This window comes from Thunnus maccoyii, chromosome 16 (genome assembly GCF_910596095.1).
Source record: "Thunnus maccoyii chromosome 16, fThuMac1.1, whole genome shotgun sequence".
Taxonomy (NCBI): domain Eukaryota; kingdom Metazoa; phylum Chordata; class Actinopteri; order Scombriformes; family Scombridae; genus Thunnus; species Thunnus maccoyii.
In genome coordinates, this window is record NC_056548.1 from 14,727,040 (window position 1) to 14,744,883 (window position 17,844).

The 17,844-nt window shown below is 38.5% G+C and overlaps 2 protein-coding genes across 4 annotated transcripts; one reads left to right on the forward strand and one right to left on the reverse strand.

Annotated features, from left to right (window-relative positions):
• Positions 1 to 467: 467 nt before the first annotated feature.
• On the reverse strand, positions 468 to 1,880 carry cga (glycoprotein hormones, alpha polypeptide). The gene is made up of 4 exons (XM_042388305.1): positions 1,796 to 1,880; positions 1,585 to 1,696; positions 1,108 to 1,292; positions 468 to 554 (listed from the first exon to the last, which is right to left on the reverse strand). Exons 1-4 carry the CDS (start codon positions 1,820 to 1,822, stop codon positions 480 to 482), a joined length of 399 nt encoding a protein of 132 aa, XP_042244239.1. The 5' UTR covers positions 1,823 to 1,880; the 3' UTR covers positions 468 to 479.
• A 7,197-nt stretch (positions 1,881 to 9,077) lies between these two features.
• LOC121880783 (heterogeneous nuclear ribonucleoprotein Q-like) lies at positions 9,078 to 17,770 on the forward strand. 3 transcript variants are annotated; one of them, XM_042388302.1, is made up of 12 exons: positions 9,078 to 9,220; positions 10,992 to 11,151; positions 12,143 to 12,261; positions 12,536 to 12,643; positions 12,912 to 13,025; positions 13,343 to 13,519; positions 13,744 to 13,879; positions 14,395 to 14,600; positions 14,900 to 15,049; positions 15,145 to 15,266; positions 15,381 to 15,706; positions 16,241 to 17,770. In XM_042388302.1, the coding sequence occupies exons 2-12, from the start codon at positions 11,004 to 11,006 to the stop codon at positions 16,267 to 16,269; spliced, it is 1,635 nt and encodes a 544-aa protein (XP_042244236.1). In that variant the 5' UTR covers positions 9,078 to 9,220; positions 10,992 to 11,003; the 3' UTR covers positions 16,270 to 17,770. The 3 variants fall into 3 exon arrangements, with proteins under 3 accessions (XP_042244236.1, XP_042244237.1, XP_042244238.1); XM_042388303.1 differs by having other exon boundaries at positions 16,244 to 17,770; XM_042388304.1 differs by lacking the exon at positions 10,992 to 11,151 and having other exon boundaries at positions 9,080 to 9,220.
• Positions 17,771 to 17,844: the final 74 nt, after the last annotated feature.

Sequence of the window (17,844 nt, forward strand, 5' to 3'; positions counted from 1 at the left end):
ATTTCTAAGTTATGAAGAGGATAAAAAACTTTCAAAAGAGTGATGCTGAAATATCACCTACATCTGTTACTGTATTGAACTATGATGTGCACTATAGTATGTAGACTCAATGAAGTTTTATTTAGCCTCAGAGGATGGCTAACTTATTTTACACAAAGTGATTTACAAGTAATGTAATGTATGGAGTGCTCCACACACACACACACACACACACACACACACACACCACACCACACCACACATTTATGAAAAAGACAAAATCTGGGTGCACATTTTAATTGCTTTTCAATTTACAATTAATCATATGCATCTACCAATGCCAAAATATAGTCTAATTACACATCACAGACACAGAATTGCTCCAAAAATACTATCTTGCGACATGTTAATTTCAAAACAGAAAAGAGCTTGAGCACATTAAAAGAAACACCATTCGTTGCCAAGATGAGCGCTGCAGAATGACACCCCTCGCCCATCTGTCATATCTTGTGAAAATAGCAGGTGCTGCAGTGGCAATCCGTATGGTTTCTCACCCTTATGCCGGCCACTTCCGTCTGAAAGAGGAACACATGAGGAGGAAACCACGAGAGCATACATTAAAGTCAAGTCAGTTAACAGCAGCATATTAATGGTTCGTATATGTATGATACAAACACAGTGTGAGGGGTTGAAATGTCTGCACAAATGTCTGAATATTTTTGAAACAAAAGAATCTAGGATTGAAACAAAATACAAAGAACAGTACATTAAAACCACTGAGTTGACATTACCAAATCTATGGAAATCTCCCAAAACTAAACTGAACATGAATGAAATTGAAACTTTATTATATATTTTCGACTATTTCCAAACTGGAGCAGACATTGGGAAAGATTTAGTCAACTTAGTCAATTTAGTTTCCTATCAATACAGGATGTTTTAGGACATTTTAGCCTTCATTGACAGCAATACTAGAAACAATCAGGAAACAATGGAAAAAGAGGGTGATCGTGTGCAACAAATGTCCCCAGCCAGACTCAAACCAGCATCTTGACCATTATTTGATTTCAACTTTACTACAACCTAGCAACCAAGTATGACTGACATTTAACTTGTGTGTACCTTTACCTCATAGCTGTGCTTTGCCACACAGCACGTTGCCTCTGAGGTGATGTTCTTTGGGATTGTCATTGTCTTCATGGCCTTGAGTGGTGTAGGGAAGGCTCTGGAGAAGCAGCAGCCCATGCACTGATAGATCGGACGATCCCTTGAGAAAACGTTGTTCTTTTTCAGTGTGCATTCCTCACAGCCCACTTAAGAAGGATAATAGAAGTTATACAATCAGAATCAGGCATTACTAATTGTGACAGTTTGTGAAAGCGTGCCAGCAACATTTGAGATCTGAAATTAAAAGCAAAGTGTACCATCTTTGTAAAGATTGCAATAAATACTGGCAGATTGTGCTAATTTACTAAAATAAATCCTTGGTTTCAGCTTGTTTCATTAGGCTCTGACCATTTACATTTCATGTGTAATATAAATATGATTTTTCTGAAAGAGGCTGATGCAATACACACAAATATTTCTATTATAAACAAATCTTACTGTTTGATAAGTCAACATTGGGGTAGGAATCAGCTAGGTAAAGAAGAAAAGACAACAGAAGAAGAGACAGTCCAGCTGATTTCACTGAGCCCATCGTGGTTGCAGCAGTCACCTGATAACATAGAGACAAAAGAAAATAAACGGTCATTGAACAAGCTATTAAATCAAAGCGCTGTCAATAAGTAAGTCATACCTGGAGAAGCAGTCTTACCATGTTGAGAGAAAGTTTCCCCTTCATTGTGCCTCAGCGCAGGACGGCTCTCTGCGTCAGTCCATCTCATTTTATACCTGCGTCCCTCAGTCCACGGCTACAACTTCCTGGATTAAGTGAAACCTACCAACCTTATCAATGATCTCACTGACTCACTGACCAATTTGCTAACTTTCTCATAATCCCTTTAAAGCACAAAATGATAAGAACAAACCATGGACAGTCAATTTCCGCTGTCCTTCCATCCTGACTATGAATGCTGGGATTAATCCCTGGGTTTTTGTTACTTGGTAACTGGTGGTTGTTATTATTTGTCATGTCACAGCAAAGAGGGGGTCATTAGTTTAGGATTTTCTTGGTCATTTTTGGTTTACTGCAGTCGGGGTATTAATACAGGCAGTATGTTTCTCAGTAAGTGCTCTGTTTGAGTTTCTGAATAATGAAGAGCATACAATTTGGGGAAAAAAAGTGATGCTGAAATATCATTTCTTAAAGCAAATTTAATGTTTCTCATATTCTTTAACATTTAAACAAAGAGTTCAAGACTTCAGATGTTTTACCTTGACTGGATATGATGATTTCTCCTCCATTTTCAAACATGCATCAGTCAACCACACTGATTTTGTGACATATTCCAGTTGTGAGGGCCATTGTCACATTAATTGAATGAATTAAATAAAGGATTCAAGAGTATCCATAACATAATCTACCTGCATACACACAGTATGTATTAATTACTATATTAATGCAATAACTTCATATTAGGCATACTGGATTGCTAACATATGGTATATTAGTTTTTAAAATGAGGAATTCCCTAAAATAACAATAATGATAAAAATCTAAATAAGCTTGAATTCTATTTTCAGTTGATATATTGAGGAACTCCTTGTTTTAGTGCCATGGCTCCTTAAAAACCGGAGGAAGGATGGATGGAAGTTGTTATGAATAAATGGAAAGATATCTGATAGTCGTTAAGGAGTATCCATCAGTCCACCTCCAACATCTGAAATGTCAAGGATTAATATGAATTTTTGGGGGATTTTTTGTCTGTCTATTTACTTTAGTACCCATGTGCTGTGTCCTTGGTTGTGCTGGTAATAAATCCTTGGCCTAAGACTCGTAATTCAGTAAGTGTAGAGGATGAGATTACCTCACTGACTGAGATTTTACTGCTGCTTTTTCTTTTTTGGCTTGTATTATAGCATTTGTACCCTTCTTTGCAAAATTGTAACCTTGCAAGAACCTTATAATACTTGTTCCTGATTGTCATTTCTGTTGATATGCATTCTAAAGTCATACTGTATGTATTTCATCTCAAAACTGTGCCCCCAAAATATAGTGAAAACACTAGAAACATTATTTGAGTACATCCATGTGTACTGTAAGCATAAAAACATAATCTCTGACTTAAACTGATATAAATAGTAACATCACTTCTCTCAATGTCTGACGGGTTGTTTTTTTTTATCCTATCATGGTTATTTTCTGGGTTTCCTATTTAGAATCAGACTTTGCTGCTATTTGAAGCAGTGCTTGAAATCATCATGGAGTGAATTGGAGAGTCAGTTGGTGTATCTGAGCTGGAAGAGTTTTTTTTCAGTTTTATTAATTTGAAAAAATAATGTGAAACAAGCTATAAATGTACATACACTGTAAACAGGAAAGAAACAAAAACCACAAAAAAACAGCGTAAAATCCATCGAGATTAGAACAAAAATGCCACATTTCTTTGGATGACAGATGAGATGAGATGTTTAAGAGGCACACCTGAAATGAGGGATATTTTTTTTTTATTGAAAAAAGTCAACCATGTGAATATAGAAGCACAGAGGATTAGTTCTAGAATGTGTAACTTTCTGCTCACTTGACATCTTCATTCTCTTGTTTGCCTGCTTTCTCAGTCTCCTGATTTATAAAACAAGGAGTGGTGCTGAGTTTATGTTCTGCACGTAGCAAGGCTAGATGCTCAGACTCATGATTAGTGTAAGTAAACCTGCATTATCTTGACGCTGCCTGTTTTCCATTGTACTGTCGACTCTCTCCTCATTGCTCAGGCCGGACGAGGATAAGGACCACAGGGATGAAGAAAGCCCCAGACGGGGAGTAAATGGTGTAGCCTTCATGGTCACGTCGTACCTGATGAAACGCTGGTCAGATATAATCTCAGGGGCTCCAGGCTGTCACTGTTGCTCTAGAGGACAAAGTGGGGGGAAGACACAGGTCATGGCTCAGCCAAGCTTTACGCAACTCAAAGCCAAGAATCTCAGGATGGCATCACCAAGTTGGCCTCCAACAAGTCGTTCACACCAGTACGCAAATGAAGTAGTCAGCTGAGGTCTGTACTTTTTGCCTGTCATTGTAACCATTGGGAGCAATTTGGGGTTTAGTGTCTTGCTCAAGGACACTTTGACATGTGTTAAGGAGGAGTCGTAGACCTTGTTAGCCACAGCCGCCACTGAATTGAAGCAAAAAAATGAATAATGATGGAAAACACACACAGCAAAACAGGCTAAAACATTCATTGAATGGACGATTTTCAACCAGCTCAGAACCACCACAACATGGAAGTCGTGTTTAGCGCAGATTTTCCTTGTTGTTGGTAAATGAACAATGGGATTTCATTTTACCATAGACAATGTATATTTTGTCTAATATACTAACCAGAACAAGCCATGTATGCTTGTCTAGCAAATTTAAAAATGTTGCACTCCGGACCAGTGTAGCAATTCAGTAGTTCCCTGGTGTAATGTAATGTCAGTTATATCCTACTCGAGTCAAAATATGTATTTAATTGTATCATGTCTCCATGTTAAGGTCCTTTTATAATATCTAATTATATGTTGGGACTTTTTAAAGAGCAAATGAACACAATGTTCAGCTCAGTTAAGGTTTTTTTCCCTCAAAAGTAAAGTACCATTTTGATGGGATAGAACTGTAAAAGTATTTCACATTTTGCAGACATACACTCTTAACCTCTTGTATTGTAGACACCAACACAAGAATGGCACATTTAAAACATTAAAGAGGAATAAGAAAGACTAAAAGTGGACATAATGCTAAGTCGTTAAGGAGCCAGATCGTTTAGCCATCTGTGATCTGTGACATTGAAACAAGTATGGTTAGATCATATCCCTTATCTCATTCATGGGTATGTGATGGAGCCATGAAAAATTGGCTGTACTGGTCATCAGGGGCTATAGATACAGATAAAATAAGCTATTGTATACACATAACAAAAAGTAACCCACAACCATATCAGCTTCATATGAAATACTACATTTAATCCTGCTCAGACCTTGTTCACTTCTGAAGTTCAGAGTGATTGCATCATCAAATATCAAAAGTGACTTTTTGTACCCTGCATTTTACTTGAGATTCTTGGCAACGATTATCTCTGGAAACACAGTTACTGGAACAGGCTGTGCTGGAACAATGAACAGTGTGGCAGGAAAATGCAACCATTGTTGCCATCCCATTCATGCCCATCAGGAGGCACTCGATTATCAATTTACAAACAAAACCAATTAAAAAATGTCCCTCAAATATAATGCTGACATGATATTGGATCTTTGTTTGACTTTTTTTAATGGAAGAATAAGGTTTCTTTTATAGTGCTACCGATACAGAATCACAGATTCTGCAGACAGTTTTGGCACATACCTTAAAACTTTCACAGTCTTGGCACCAACTGCTTATTTCAGGACTGAATGTAATAGTATTTATTTTTCAAATCACCTGCCTTGCAACAGAATATCTCTGTGGGCTTAGGGTTTATTCTCTTGGGAGCCTTTAGATGCACGAGCAGTATACTTCATATCGTCCCATAAATTCAAAATGGACATTATTGGTAACTCCACCTGTAGAGTGTGTGGACAATTAGTCATTTAGCTAATTAGCAACATACTATTACTTAGCTAAAATTTGAGAGATTTGATTTTAAACTGTCTTTCTTTTGAAGATATTAATATTTTACCAATCATGTTTCTTTCTTAATCCTTTGTTCACTTCAATATAGTCCTTTTTTGACATCTTTTTGTTTAAGTAACTTGCATTTCTCTTTGTGAAACAAGTTGCAACACACCTCCCTTCAATGAAAAATGATAACTAATAGAAAAAAATGGGCCAAATTCCCAAAGAAGTCTTTCTCTAGCTGCTCTGAGATCCTGACCAGTATTTCTCAACAGCTGCATAAGTGATTCCTCAAAATCTTCCAGCCGTTACCATCCAGTTGTAAATACTCTATACCTGTGGGGGTTGTTGGAATCAGTCCCCAGTTAAAATTTTATTCTTTCAGCCATGAACCAAACATTAAGTCCATGATTCACCCAGTTGTGGTGAAAATAGCAGATAACCCGAACCCAAAGTCATACTCTGCATACTTAAGTTAGGACCAACATTGACACAACCATTATAATATATAATTACCTGATACCAAGGCATGAATTAACCTTGGACTGGACAAATAAGTGGACCCAAAATTTGTTATATAAAAGGATACCACAAAGTTGGATTTGACCGATTTATGACTTTTGCACATTTTGCAATAAATACACACACTCAGTGAGACACTGAGGAAAAAATAACATTACTTTCTACTGCTACTTTGTCCGTTCTGCAACAAACACAGACACAAGTAGCTCATCTTTATTCTCATCTAATTTGAAAAGAAGGCATGATAACAAAAAACTATCCCTGTCATCGTGTTAAGAAGAATCTTTTTCAAACAGCAAAACACAAATCAGAGAAAATCTTTTCACTTTTGCTTAACACATCAACAAGGAACTCTCCAGTATGTCGGTATGTCTCTGGGTATTCTTTTGTTCATGTAGCAGATCTGTGTTAAAACCATGAGAAGAGTGACACAGTGTGGTGGAAAGTGGGACTTACCTCACTGTAGCACTTTGCTAAAATACTGAAAGGTATAAGTGTCTGAAGGTGCCACATATGTACTTTTAGATACAGCCTAAATATGTTTATGTTTATTTCCAACATGTAACAAATAAGTAAAAAAATAAAAACAAAACAAAAATAACAAATAAAATGAACAGTAAACATATAGTGCAAACTCTCAATAAATAAATTCTCCTTAACAACATATATAAATATTACAAGGAGTAGGAAGAAGTATACACTTATATGATCAACCCCTTCTTCATAATTCAAACAATTAACTCAATGTTTATCATATATACAACTCACACAACTACCCCAATGTTATTATGTAACACCCAAATATCCACCCAGTGTCAATCTGATATAATTTAGACAATTACCTAAATATTCATCCCACCAACCTTCCTCATCACTATACCTCCTAAAAATTATTTTCTTGTACATATCCTTGGATTAATTTATATGTGGTCTTTGCTTGAGTTCTGTATCAAAACCTTTCCACAAATTACACATACTCTTCAGAGTACGAACACAATGTTTTTTGTTTTGTTTTTTTTTCAATTAAACTTTCCTCTTAAATAACAACCCCCATCTCTGTCTAAGAACATTTTTTGTATGTTACCCAGAAATAAATTGTTTCTTGCTTTATACATTATTTGTTCTGTCTTAAATTCTACAAGATCCATGAACTTCAAAGCATGTGACTTTAAAAACAGCTTGTTAGTGTGTTCACGATGTCCTGCATTGTTAAATATCCTTATGGCTCTTTTTTTGTAGTATGCATAATGAGCGTAAGTTGCTTTTGTACGTGTTACCCCACACCTCCACACAGTAATTCAGATACAGTAATACAAGTGAACAATACAGAGTGTACAATGCTTTATGATCCAGAATGTGCCTTGTTTTTCCCAGAACTGCAACGCTCCTTGCCAACAAACATGGATGTGGATTGGCATTTGATGACATTTTGTCACAGAATACTCACCATCTGAAATGGTTATTATTATTATTATTAGCTATTAGTAGGCCTAGTAGTAGTAGTAGTAGTAGTAGTAGTAGTGGTAGTAGTAGTAGTAGTAGTAGTAGTAGTAGTAGTAGTTGTTGTTGTTGTTGTTGTTGTTGTAGTAGTAGTAGTAGTAGTAGTAGTTGTAGTAGTAGTAGTAGTAGTAGTAGTAGTTGTAGTAGTGATAGTCTACTGGGAATTGTAAGGTGCCCTTTCATAAATCCTCACTGCTTTCTCTGTTCTTTGCCCACTGAACCCAAAATGAATCATGACTGGGAGTCTGGGAACATTTTAAACTCAAACTGAAACTGTTTTTAAAGAGGGATCAGTCATGTAGACATGAGTGATCTGCTGCTTGTTGTTTCATGAAACTTTTATGGTATATTTGTTTGTGAGTTGTTTGTATTTCGTGCTGCTTTGCATATACTTTGTTGTTGAGTTTCGTGTAGTAATGTGTGCATCTGTATTGTAGAGCATTGTGCTAAAATGAGTATACATGTATTGAGTCTTGTGTTTTTTGCTAAAATGTGTGTGTATGTATTGTTGAGTCTTGTTCATATGTATTTTACTGTTGAGTTTTATGTATTTTAAAAGCCCATCTAGGGACGGACATTGCATCCTAACTTAGGCTATAAATGCTGTGGTATGTGGCATAAGTTCATGTTATATACTGTATTTGTCCCCATACAAATACACATTCAATAATAGCAGAAGTACAGTATGTCCAGTATGTTATTGTCCCCAAAATGTCTTGTATATTGGATGTATTTTTATGTTATGATTTTGTTTTATTTCTTTTTCTTGCGGTTGTATTGCTGATATGAATCTCTTGTCTTAGTATCATAAGTACCTCTGCCAATGTTTACCTCATTCAACAAAATGTTTTCTTTTATTTCATTTATTCAGTTATACATGTGAGGGTTTATGTATGTGTATTTTGTGTTGAAAATTCCACAAATAAATCCTATATATATATATATATATATATATATATATATATATATATATATATATATATATAGTAGAAGTAATAGGGCGGTGGTGGTAGCAGGGTTGTTGTAAATTATTTATAATTAATTAATTTCATTGTTATAATTCGTCATTTTATTTCATAATGATTTACTTTTGTATTAAGTTCAGTTCAGGTTTTGCTTCTGTAACTAATGGTTCCGCAGACTTTCATAGATAAAACAACAGGAACCCCGTAGCGAAGCCCGTATAAAGCAGAAACTGTGCTGTTATCGTGACATTAGAAATTACTCATCATCAGTAAGTATGATGGATGCTGTGCCCGACCTGCTGCTCTACTGTAAAATGCATACAAGGCAAGCCCGTGCTGGGCTGTCCAAGAAACCCCATCGACGAGACAAAACTCGAGGCGTGAACGTGGCAGCCATTTTACATCATCAAGAGTGAATGACTGAAGCCGGACCAGTGCCGGGAGTTTTACACTTTTTCTGTCTTTTAAATATCACATTTATCTTCCTAAATAATCTACACCATACACGTTGGTGATCCAGCGGCAGGTAGGGCGAATGCTACTAATTGGTTCACGTGATTGTTGCTTAATTGGTTTCTAAAAAGTGTGAATCGTGCGGCTGCTGTTTGAAACAATGTGGAAACTGGTTGGTGAACGAGTTCTCCAGACCGGCTTTTTGAAAATGGACTCTTCCTATGTGGCGGCACGTTGACAAACCACGCATCTAGCGGGCTAAACCCCTAGCTTTCAAGGCCTCTTTGAAGCTAATTAAATTCAAAATCCGTACTTTGTCAGCGGGTGAAGTCCGTGCCGACTAAATGACGCTCTAACAATGGCCTCACTGAAATATCCGTCCGGATTAGCATGCTAACTGAAGCTAGCCTATTTTGACAGATCATGGAATTGACATGCTCATTGTCACTGTGTGCTAACAGCAGCTAGCTGGCAAAAGCCAGTTGTCTTGGCAAGATTTAGCGACCCCGCGTTTGCTACTGTACCAATGGACACACGACTTATGTACTAGAATATGAGATTCAGATCCATTAATAGAGAAAGCATATGTTATTGTCCCGATGAAGGTCCCTAGTTGCTCTAACATTAGCTGTGCAAACTAGCCCGCTAGCTAGCCCTCAACGTGTGCGAGTCAGTCCCTCCCTGCTGAATCTAACGTTAACATATCAACGTCGGATAAAAACAATTAGCTCCCATTAAATTGGTTAACGATACAGTTTCAAAGTTGAATTTGCACACGGGGTTTACAGTTATCTACTTTTAACGTTGCAGAAATGTTTTAAAATCGTTGAGAAAGCACGTGCTTACCAATACGAGATCTATTGGCAGATACTTGAAGATATCGGTTGCATTACGTGTGTAACTTAATATTAGGAAAGGATAACGTCAGCTAAGGCCAAAACAGAAGAACTCCACGTTTTGCTGAGGCCAGCGGTGCCGGATACAGTAATGTGCACAGAGAACAGTTAGGTAGCTGCCCTAGTCTCTCTCTCTCTCAATACAAACACATTGGAAATAATGGCTGGATTGGTCATTTAACGTGATAGTTGTGGAGTATTTACCTCAGTGTCACAATATGTGCTGCCAAAGTGTCAATAAACAGAAAGGTAAAGGGTGCATACTTGCTCTCTCTCTGATGGAACACGTGTATCAGCTATCTAGCCTGTGCTGAAGTCAGCAGTGAAGAAGGTAAGCTAACATGTAATTTAGAGACCAAAAGCAGACAAGGCTTCTGCACCAGCAGCAACCAAGAGGGCTGAGATTTCAGCATTAGCAAGTGAACGCGGCTGCATTTGCACAAACTTCTTAGTCCAGAGCGGAAAATACTGCCACATGGACACACCACCTCCTGTAGTTTCGCTTACTTAAAACATTTTTTTAACAAGATGTCCAATAATTGATTCGCGTGGGGAATTTGGTATGTGTATTTTCTGTCTTGCGCGCAATGTTCAAACATCTGTGTCCACTGCCCAAATACAGGTTTCTGGGCTTCTGCATCTGAGCTGAGAGCTGCAAGTGTTGAGTCAGGATAGTGAAACGTCTACAGACTGTAAAGGACCACATAGCCATGATAACGTGTTTCGCACACTTTGGCTTCCTCTAAGCACTGATATTGTGTTTTAAACACTATTACAATTGCCCTGAATTCAAGATCATAAATGGTCAAACCAAATTTTTCTTTTTTTCTTTTTAAAATTTTTTTATTAAATGATTTGCCCGTCAAGTCTGAGGCTTTCCACTGTCCTGAACACATCACAAGTCTTGCCCTTGACCCAGGATTAATTTGGCTCATTGCATTTACACAGATTTCTGGAGACATGGCCACAGAACATATTAATGGAAATGGTCCAGAAGAACCAATGGACACCTCTGCTGCAGTTACCCATTCTGAGCACTTCCAGACTTTATTAGAAGCTGGTTTACCACAGAAAGTTGCTGAAAAACTAGATGAAATTTACATAGCAGGTAAGGCACAGTGAATATACTTGCATATGCAAATATGCAATTTTTTATATTTATCAATTTCTTGCATGTACTGTCATTTTATCACCTTTTTGAATGGGGGAATTGGGATCCTGAAGCAACTTTTTGTGGTTTCCTACCAAAATGGGTACTGCAGTGCTACAAAATGTTAAATTACACATCACTGCTGTGAAAATGTGTAAATGGTTGCAGCATTTGCATTCCCAACATGGTTGCATGATCACTGGTGTCAGGGCGAGTGACTTGTCCTCTCCCTGTGAGTGTCTTGGTGAGCCTGTCCAGTCTCCCCATTCATCTCTTATGAAATTTCTCCGCATTCCATTAAGTTTTTGCAGAGGCATGAATAGGTGTAAGTATGATGCAGTCAGCTACAGCTCAAACATCTGTTTCTTTTATCAGAACTTTACAAGTTTGTACTGGAGTGAGCTGCAGAGACAGAGTTAGGGAGTCATTACAGGACTTGTTTGGTCAGTCAGATCTAGAAAAGTACTGGTCTGGCCTTTTCAGCCAGATGGGACCGAGGCAGAAACAATGGCAGCAGCTGTCTGGTGTTTGGCTGCCTGGGACAGGTGACGGCCCCTCCATAGAGGAGAATGCAGACCGGCTCATTAGAAACTCCCAGCCACAGTATAGAGGAGCACTGGCATATCGAGTTGCACTATCACATCTGTTGTGATTAGTTCTGCAAAACTGTGCTGGTTGGAGAGTAAAGTGCAGCCTGTCTACTGTATACAGCCCCATTAGGTTAGACCTGTCACACCCCTCAGTCCTAATTATAATGTTTATTGGTACATTACATTATTTAAAGGATACTTGCTATGCAAAATGACTTCCATGTAAATTTTCTCTTTGATCTTTTTAAATTGAACAGTAATTTCTGTGCTTGAATGACAAGGAAGGTATGAAAGGATTTTTTTGTCTTGGTAGTAAGCTTCTCTTTTCTCTCTCTCTCTGCTTTGCCCCCCTCCTGCAGGTTTGGTGTCACACAGTGACTTAGATGATCGAGCAATTGAAGCTCTGAAAGAATTCAACGAGGAAGGTGCTCTGCAAGTCCTTTTGCAATTCAAGGACAGCGACCTCTCACATGTTCAGGTATGCATGTAGCACTGTCGCTGTATTTAGTTCATCATGATGCCTCTGCACAAAGTGGATGATTGTCCTCTGTGCAGTGTAAAGTATAATTATGTAGTTGAATTATGATTGCACAATAGCTCTTAGCTGTCTTTGATCTTATCTACAAGACAGACTTTTTTGTCGCCTTATGTATCAGCTTTTTCTCTTTGTGTGGAACAAATAATCAGAAGTTGTCCTAATAACTTTTTTCAGTTATAATTTATTGTACTTAGTTGTTTTTTCCCCCTTTCAGAACAAAAGTGCCTTTCTTTGTGGCGTGATGAAGACGTACAGACAGAGAGAGAAACAAGGGACCAAAGTGTCAGACACCAATAAAGGACCAGATGAAGCCAAAATCAAAGTGAGAACTAAACCTGAGTTTAAAATATATGTTGGAACTGATTGTATGCTTGGGACAACTTGTATGAATGTTCTTGCAGTGCTTTTGAGTAAAAATAAATGTAATCTCTTAAGTTTAACCAAGACGCTGCTGATACATTTGACAGTTTTGGGTCCTTTCTTATTCTTTCCACACCAAAGTTTACTGTGAATCTTACATAGAAGACTTATTTGATCCATGACTGTTGATTAAACAAGGTCCTTTCTTTTCCATGTCATCTGACATTCAGGCTTTGCTGGAGAGGACTGGCTACACACTTGATGTGACAACAGGCCAGAGGAAGTATGGAGGTCCTCCACCAGAGTCTGCCCATTCAGGGGCACAGCCCACCATCGGTACAGAGGTACAAAATTAGTCAACAATGTCATCTTTAAGTTGTGCCATTTCTTTAACAGTTCAAGAATAATGCACTTTCATTCAATTACTGTGTTAAACTGTTAGTTTGTGTGAAGTCTTTGATCTGGTGCATTCAGGTTTCATATGGTGTTCAAATGATGAGAACTTCTTATCTTCTGTAGTAACCATGGTTACACTGATAGTTTACCGCTAAGACCTGACTGGACACCTTTTAACCTAAATGCTTTTTCTCACTTGGCTTTACCTTGTATTTCAAATTAGACATGCTCTCATACACCATAATCTCTTCTCTCAACCTGGCAGATATTTGTAGGCAAAATCCCTAGAGACCTTTTCGAGGATGAGCTGGTTCCGCTGTTTGAGAAAGCAGGCCCCATCTGGGATTTGCGCCTGATGATGGATCCTCTCAGTGGCCTGAACAGAGGCTACGCCTTTGTCACTTTCTGCACTAAAGAAGCTGCACAGCAGGCTGTCAAATTGGTACGTCTATTCTTCTGCAATTTTGAGTAGAAAGAGGCAGGATTTGTTTGTTAAGAGAACAAAGTAAGCTAATGTACCACACAGTGTGCTTAAGATACAGTACTTCAAATGTGCACTGTTCTCCAAAACAATTTGGCATAGGCTCCACTATGTAGACTATCACACCTTTTTTTTTCTTTTCTTTTTTTTGTCTCTTACTTACACTACCCTTCATCGTTCCACAGTGCAACAACAATGAAATTCGACCGGGTAAACACATCGGCGTGTGCATCTCTGTGGCCAATAATAGACTGTTTGTTGGCTCCATCCCCAAGAGTAAAACAAAAGAGCAGATTGTTGAAGAATTTGCAAAAGTCACAGGTGAGTCAGCACCACCCTTCTTATCTTATTCTGTGTAATTTATCCAACAGCCTCATTCCTTATAAAATGAGTTAAGACTTTCAAAAAAAACCAACATTTCCTATATGTGTCCAAATGATGACCTCATTACTGCACTGGAGTGACTTTCGTTACTATGACGGTTTACCGCTAAGATCTGACTGGACACTAAACTTTGTTAAATCATTGACAATGGACTTGTTTTTCATTCAATGAATATCTATCAGTTAACATTCCAGAATAAAACACCATTATCAATATGTAAATTGACCACTGAAATAAAACCCATTCAGTTGTTCATATTTTTGAATCAGTGTGTCTTAAATTTTAGCATTTATAATCATTTTTATTGTATTTATGGCTGTAAAGACAGATTTCATGTTACAAGTTGTCTGTTGGCTTGTCGTTGTTCAAACAGTTATTTTCTGTTGAATTAATTAACCACTAATTAACCACTTTTTGCCTCTTCTCCTTCTCTCTCCCGTTTGTTTCTACAGAGGGTCTAAATGATGTCATATTGTACCACCAGCCAGACGACAAGAAGAAGAATCGTGGCTTTTGCTTCCTGGAATATGAAGACCATAAGACGGCAGCTCAGGCCCGGCGCAGGCTGATGAGCGGCAAGGTGAAGGTGTGGGGAAATGTGGTCACCGTGGAGTGGGCTGATCCCATCGAGGACCCTGACCCAGAGGTCATGGCCAAGGTAAGGCACTGGGCCAGAGGTCATCAGTAGCATGCTGTTAATTGTGTGCTAAGGGTAGAAGCAGTATTTCATTTACATCATTTAATGTGCAGTGGGGTGCACAGCAGAAAGATTAAGAAAAGACAATAAAATTAATAACATGGTCAAACTACTTTTGTTTCACTTCCAGTGAAATTGTCGTTCTGACATGACGTAGATCTGAAGAGTCTAGCATAAATGAGTTTTCCTAATAAGTGTCTAATTCAGTTGTATTTGTTCCCTGTTCTGCAAAAACCTGAACCTTGTGTTTCCATTCCCAGGTTAAGGTGCTGTTTGTGAGGAACCTAGCAAGCACTGTTACAGAGGAGATACTTGAAAAGGCCTTTAGTCAGTTTGGCAAGTTGGAGCGGGTGAAGAAATTGAAAGACTATGCCTTCATCCACTTCGAGGAGAGAGATGGTGCTGTAAAGGTAAGGAGGAAAAAAAAAACGAAAAAAAAACCGTCTTCAGACATAATCTCAAATCTGGACTTCATCAATGAATGCTGTCATGATCAATTTCACAGGCTTTGGCTGATCTCAATGGAAAAGACCTTGAGGGAGAGCACATTGAAATCGTCTTCGCCAAGCCCCCTGACCAGAAGAGGAAAGAGCGCAAAGCCCAGAGACAAGCCGCTAAAACACAAATGTAAGAGAGAACAGTTCATTTCGAACCTTTGATGTAGTCATAATATTATCAAATTAAAATTTAGATATAAAGCAGGATGCCATGTTTATGTTGAATCTACGTATCCGCTTTCAGGTATGATGAATACTATTACTACGGGCCTCCCCACATGCCACCACCCACGAGAGGCCGAGGACGTGGCGGGCGGGGAGGTTATTCCTACCCTCCTGATTATTACGGCTATGAAGACTATTACGATTACTATGGATACGATTACCACAACTACCGGGGAGGCTACGATGACCCATACTACGGCTACGACGACTTCCAGGGGACTGGGAGAGGACGAGGAGTGAGGGGAGGAATCCGTGGCGGCGCCAGCCAGAGCAGGGGCCGCGGTGGCATCACACCGAGGGGCCGAGTGGGCTTCTCCCAGCGAGGAGGCCCTGGAACAAGCAGAGGTAGATAAAATTTTTCATTGTGATGCTCATAATTTCCAAGTGGGTAAAGCTAAATTAATCAGTGCAGTGACAAATGAAGCCTGTCTTTGATGTTCCAGATAACTACTGTTCATTAGTGGAGGGAAAAAAAAACTCTTTCGTTTGAGTCAGTGCTTCTTAGAAGTCTTTCAAGTTCAGGAATTGATTAATTGGATTGAGGTGAAGTGATTTGTTGGTATTTATCACAACCCAGTGCACAAAAGCATGCACGCTGCTTTAAATTTAAAAAGTTACACCTGCTTATTGGCCTCATAAGTAATCCCTGACAGGTGTCATCTTTCAGAGTTAGTCAGTCAGCTTGTTTGCCAGCAGACAAAGGTCATTCACAACCTGCTATATTTCAAGGAGGCTAGCTGAGTCCCACCTTAGTGGCAAAACTCTGGCTTCAGTCTGGATTTCATGGAATTTAAATAAAACGGTAGTTTGATGATTGATAGGGAACATGTGCAACATGGTTTTCCTGTACTAATAGTTTCCCTCCTCTCATTGGTCCAGCAGGGAAGCGGGGCCGAGGGCGGTCCTGACCTGTCACAGTGGATACTGACTTGATGTGTGGGGTTACACCGTAAGCTGCAATGGATGTTGAAACAAAAAAAGAGCACGACAAAAAGGTCCAATGATATTCCAGCCTTACAGAAGAAGCATCTCCCCTCTCCCCCATGTTTTTTTTTTATTTTCATTTTTTTTCTGAAACTGCCACCTTAAAAAGATGACCGGAGGATTTTGAATACTCGCCACAGCCTCTTTTTGCCCTGTGCCCCTGTAACTAGCCCTGATATACAGGGCTCTATGTATTGCCCTAACAATCTACCCCTTCCCTGTCCCTGAACATGCCATTTTTTTAATAATTATTGAAGAATTTGCACTTTTTAAGTTTCTTAGGTTTGAAGTGGCTCAAAGGAGCTTGATGCTATTGTATATTTTTGTGCTAATCGCAATTTTTATTGTCGGAATATCCATGTTAATCTTAATCGTTTGATCTGGATGTTTGAAAGAGAACATTTGCAGGTTTTTAGGGTGTACCCACCTGGCATGGATAAGTCAGGCATTCCAGGAAAGTGGTTCTTTTCAGAACCTGTCTTTAAAGGGTTGGTTGACTACCTCAGTACAGAGGACTAAACTACCCGGCCTGTACTGTAAATAGGGAAACTATATTGATGAAAGCAGGGCTTGTTTTCATACAAAATATGCACAAGAGCTGCAGCACAAAAACGATGTACTTAATGTAATATAGTCATTTTAGCTGCAGCTCTGACACTGCAAACAGTCAAACTGGGCATGCAAAACAATCTCATATGATGAGTCTGAACAAGCCCTGCTTTTATCCTATTTTGAACTGAATTAGCCGCCTTGCTTCTTCAGAGTATGTAGTTACTGGTTGTATAGTTTTCGGATAAAATGTTACTTTTGTAAATGAGTCAACATCACAGGCATCCAACTGCCTTTGATTAAAAAAATAAAAAACAAAAATAAAGCCCTGCAGTGTCCCTTTTGTGCCACTGTATTATTCCAGTGGGTTTGTTTTTATCTTGATACAACACATTTTCAACCAACATCAGAATAATGTAAAACAACCTAATCAATCCTTCATCATGTAAGATCATGTTAACCTTGAATGATCCCTTTCCACCTCCCAAGACAGCAACTATGTAGAAGATCTCTCGAGTTAATCTTGATGGATGACTGAATTGCCATATTGCCCAACCAGTGAGCATGTGTGCCTAACGTTAGCTGCAATGATTTGGTGAGGGATCATTGTCACATAGTGGTAGAAGGGATACTGCAGTGAATGATTTCTATTTCCAGGTATAGCAAAAAGGAAACTGTGCTATTCAATCCCAGTTTTCTATACAGTTAACTCCCTCAATAAAATCATAACAACCACCTTTTGAAAAAAAGATGTTAGCAGTTTTAAACTATTGTTGGTGGCCAACAACGTTTTTTGCATTCCTGCAAATAAATTGTTTTATACTGTAAAATGGAGGTGAGTGTAACTTATTTTTGTAATAAAGTTTTTGATTTCTATCTGTGTCCTACTCTTTGGATGGAGTCTCCATGGGGAGCCAGTGCTATGATGTCAATTAACTGGTGATTGATCC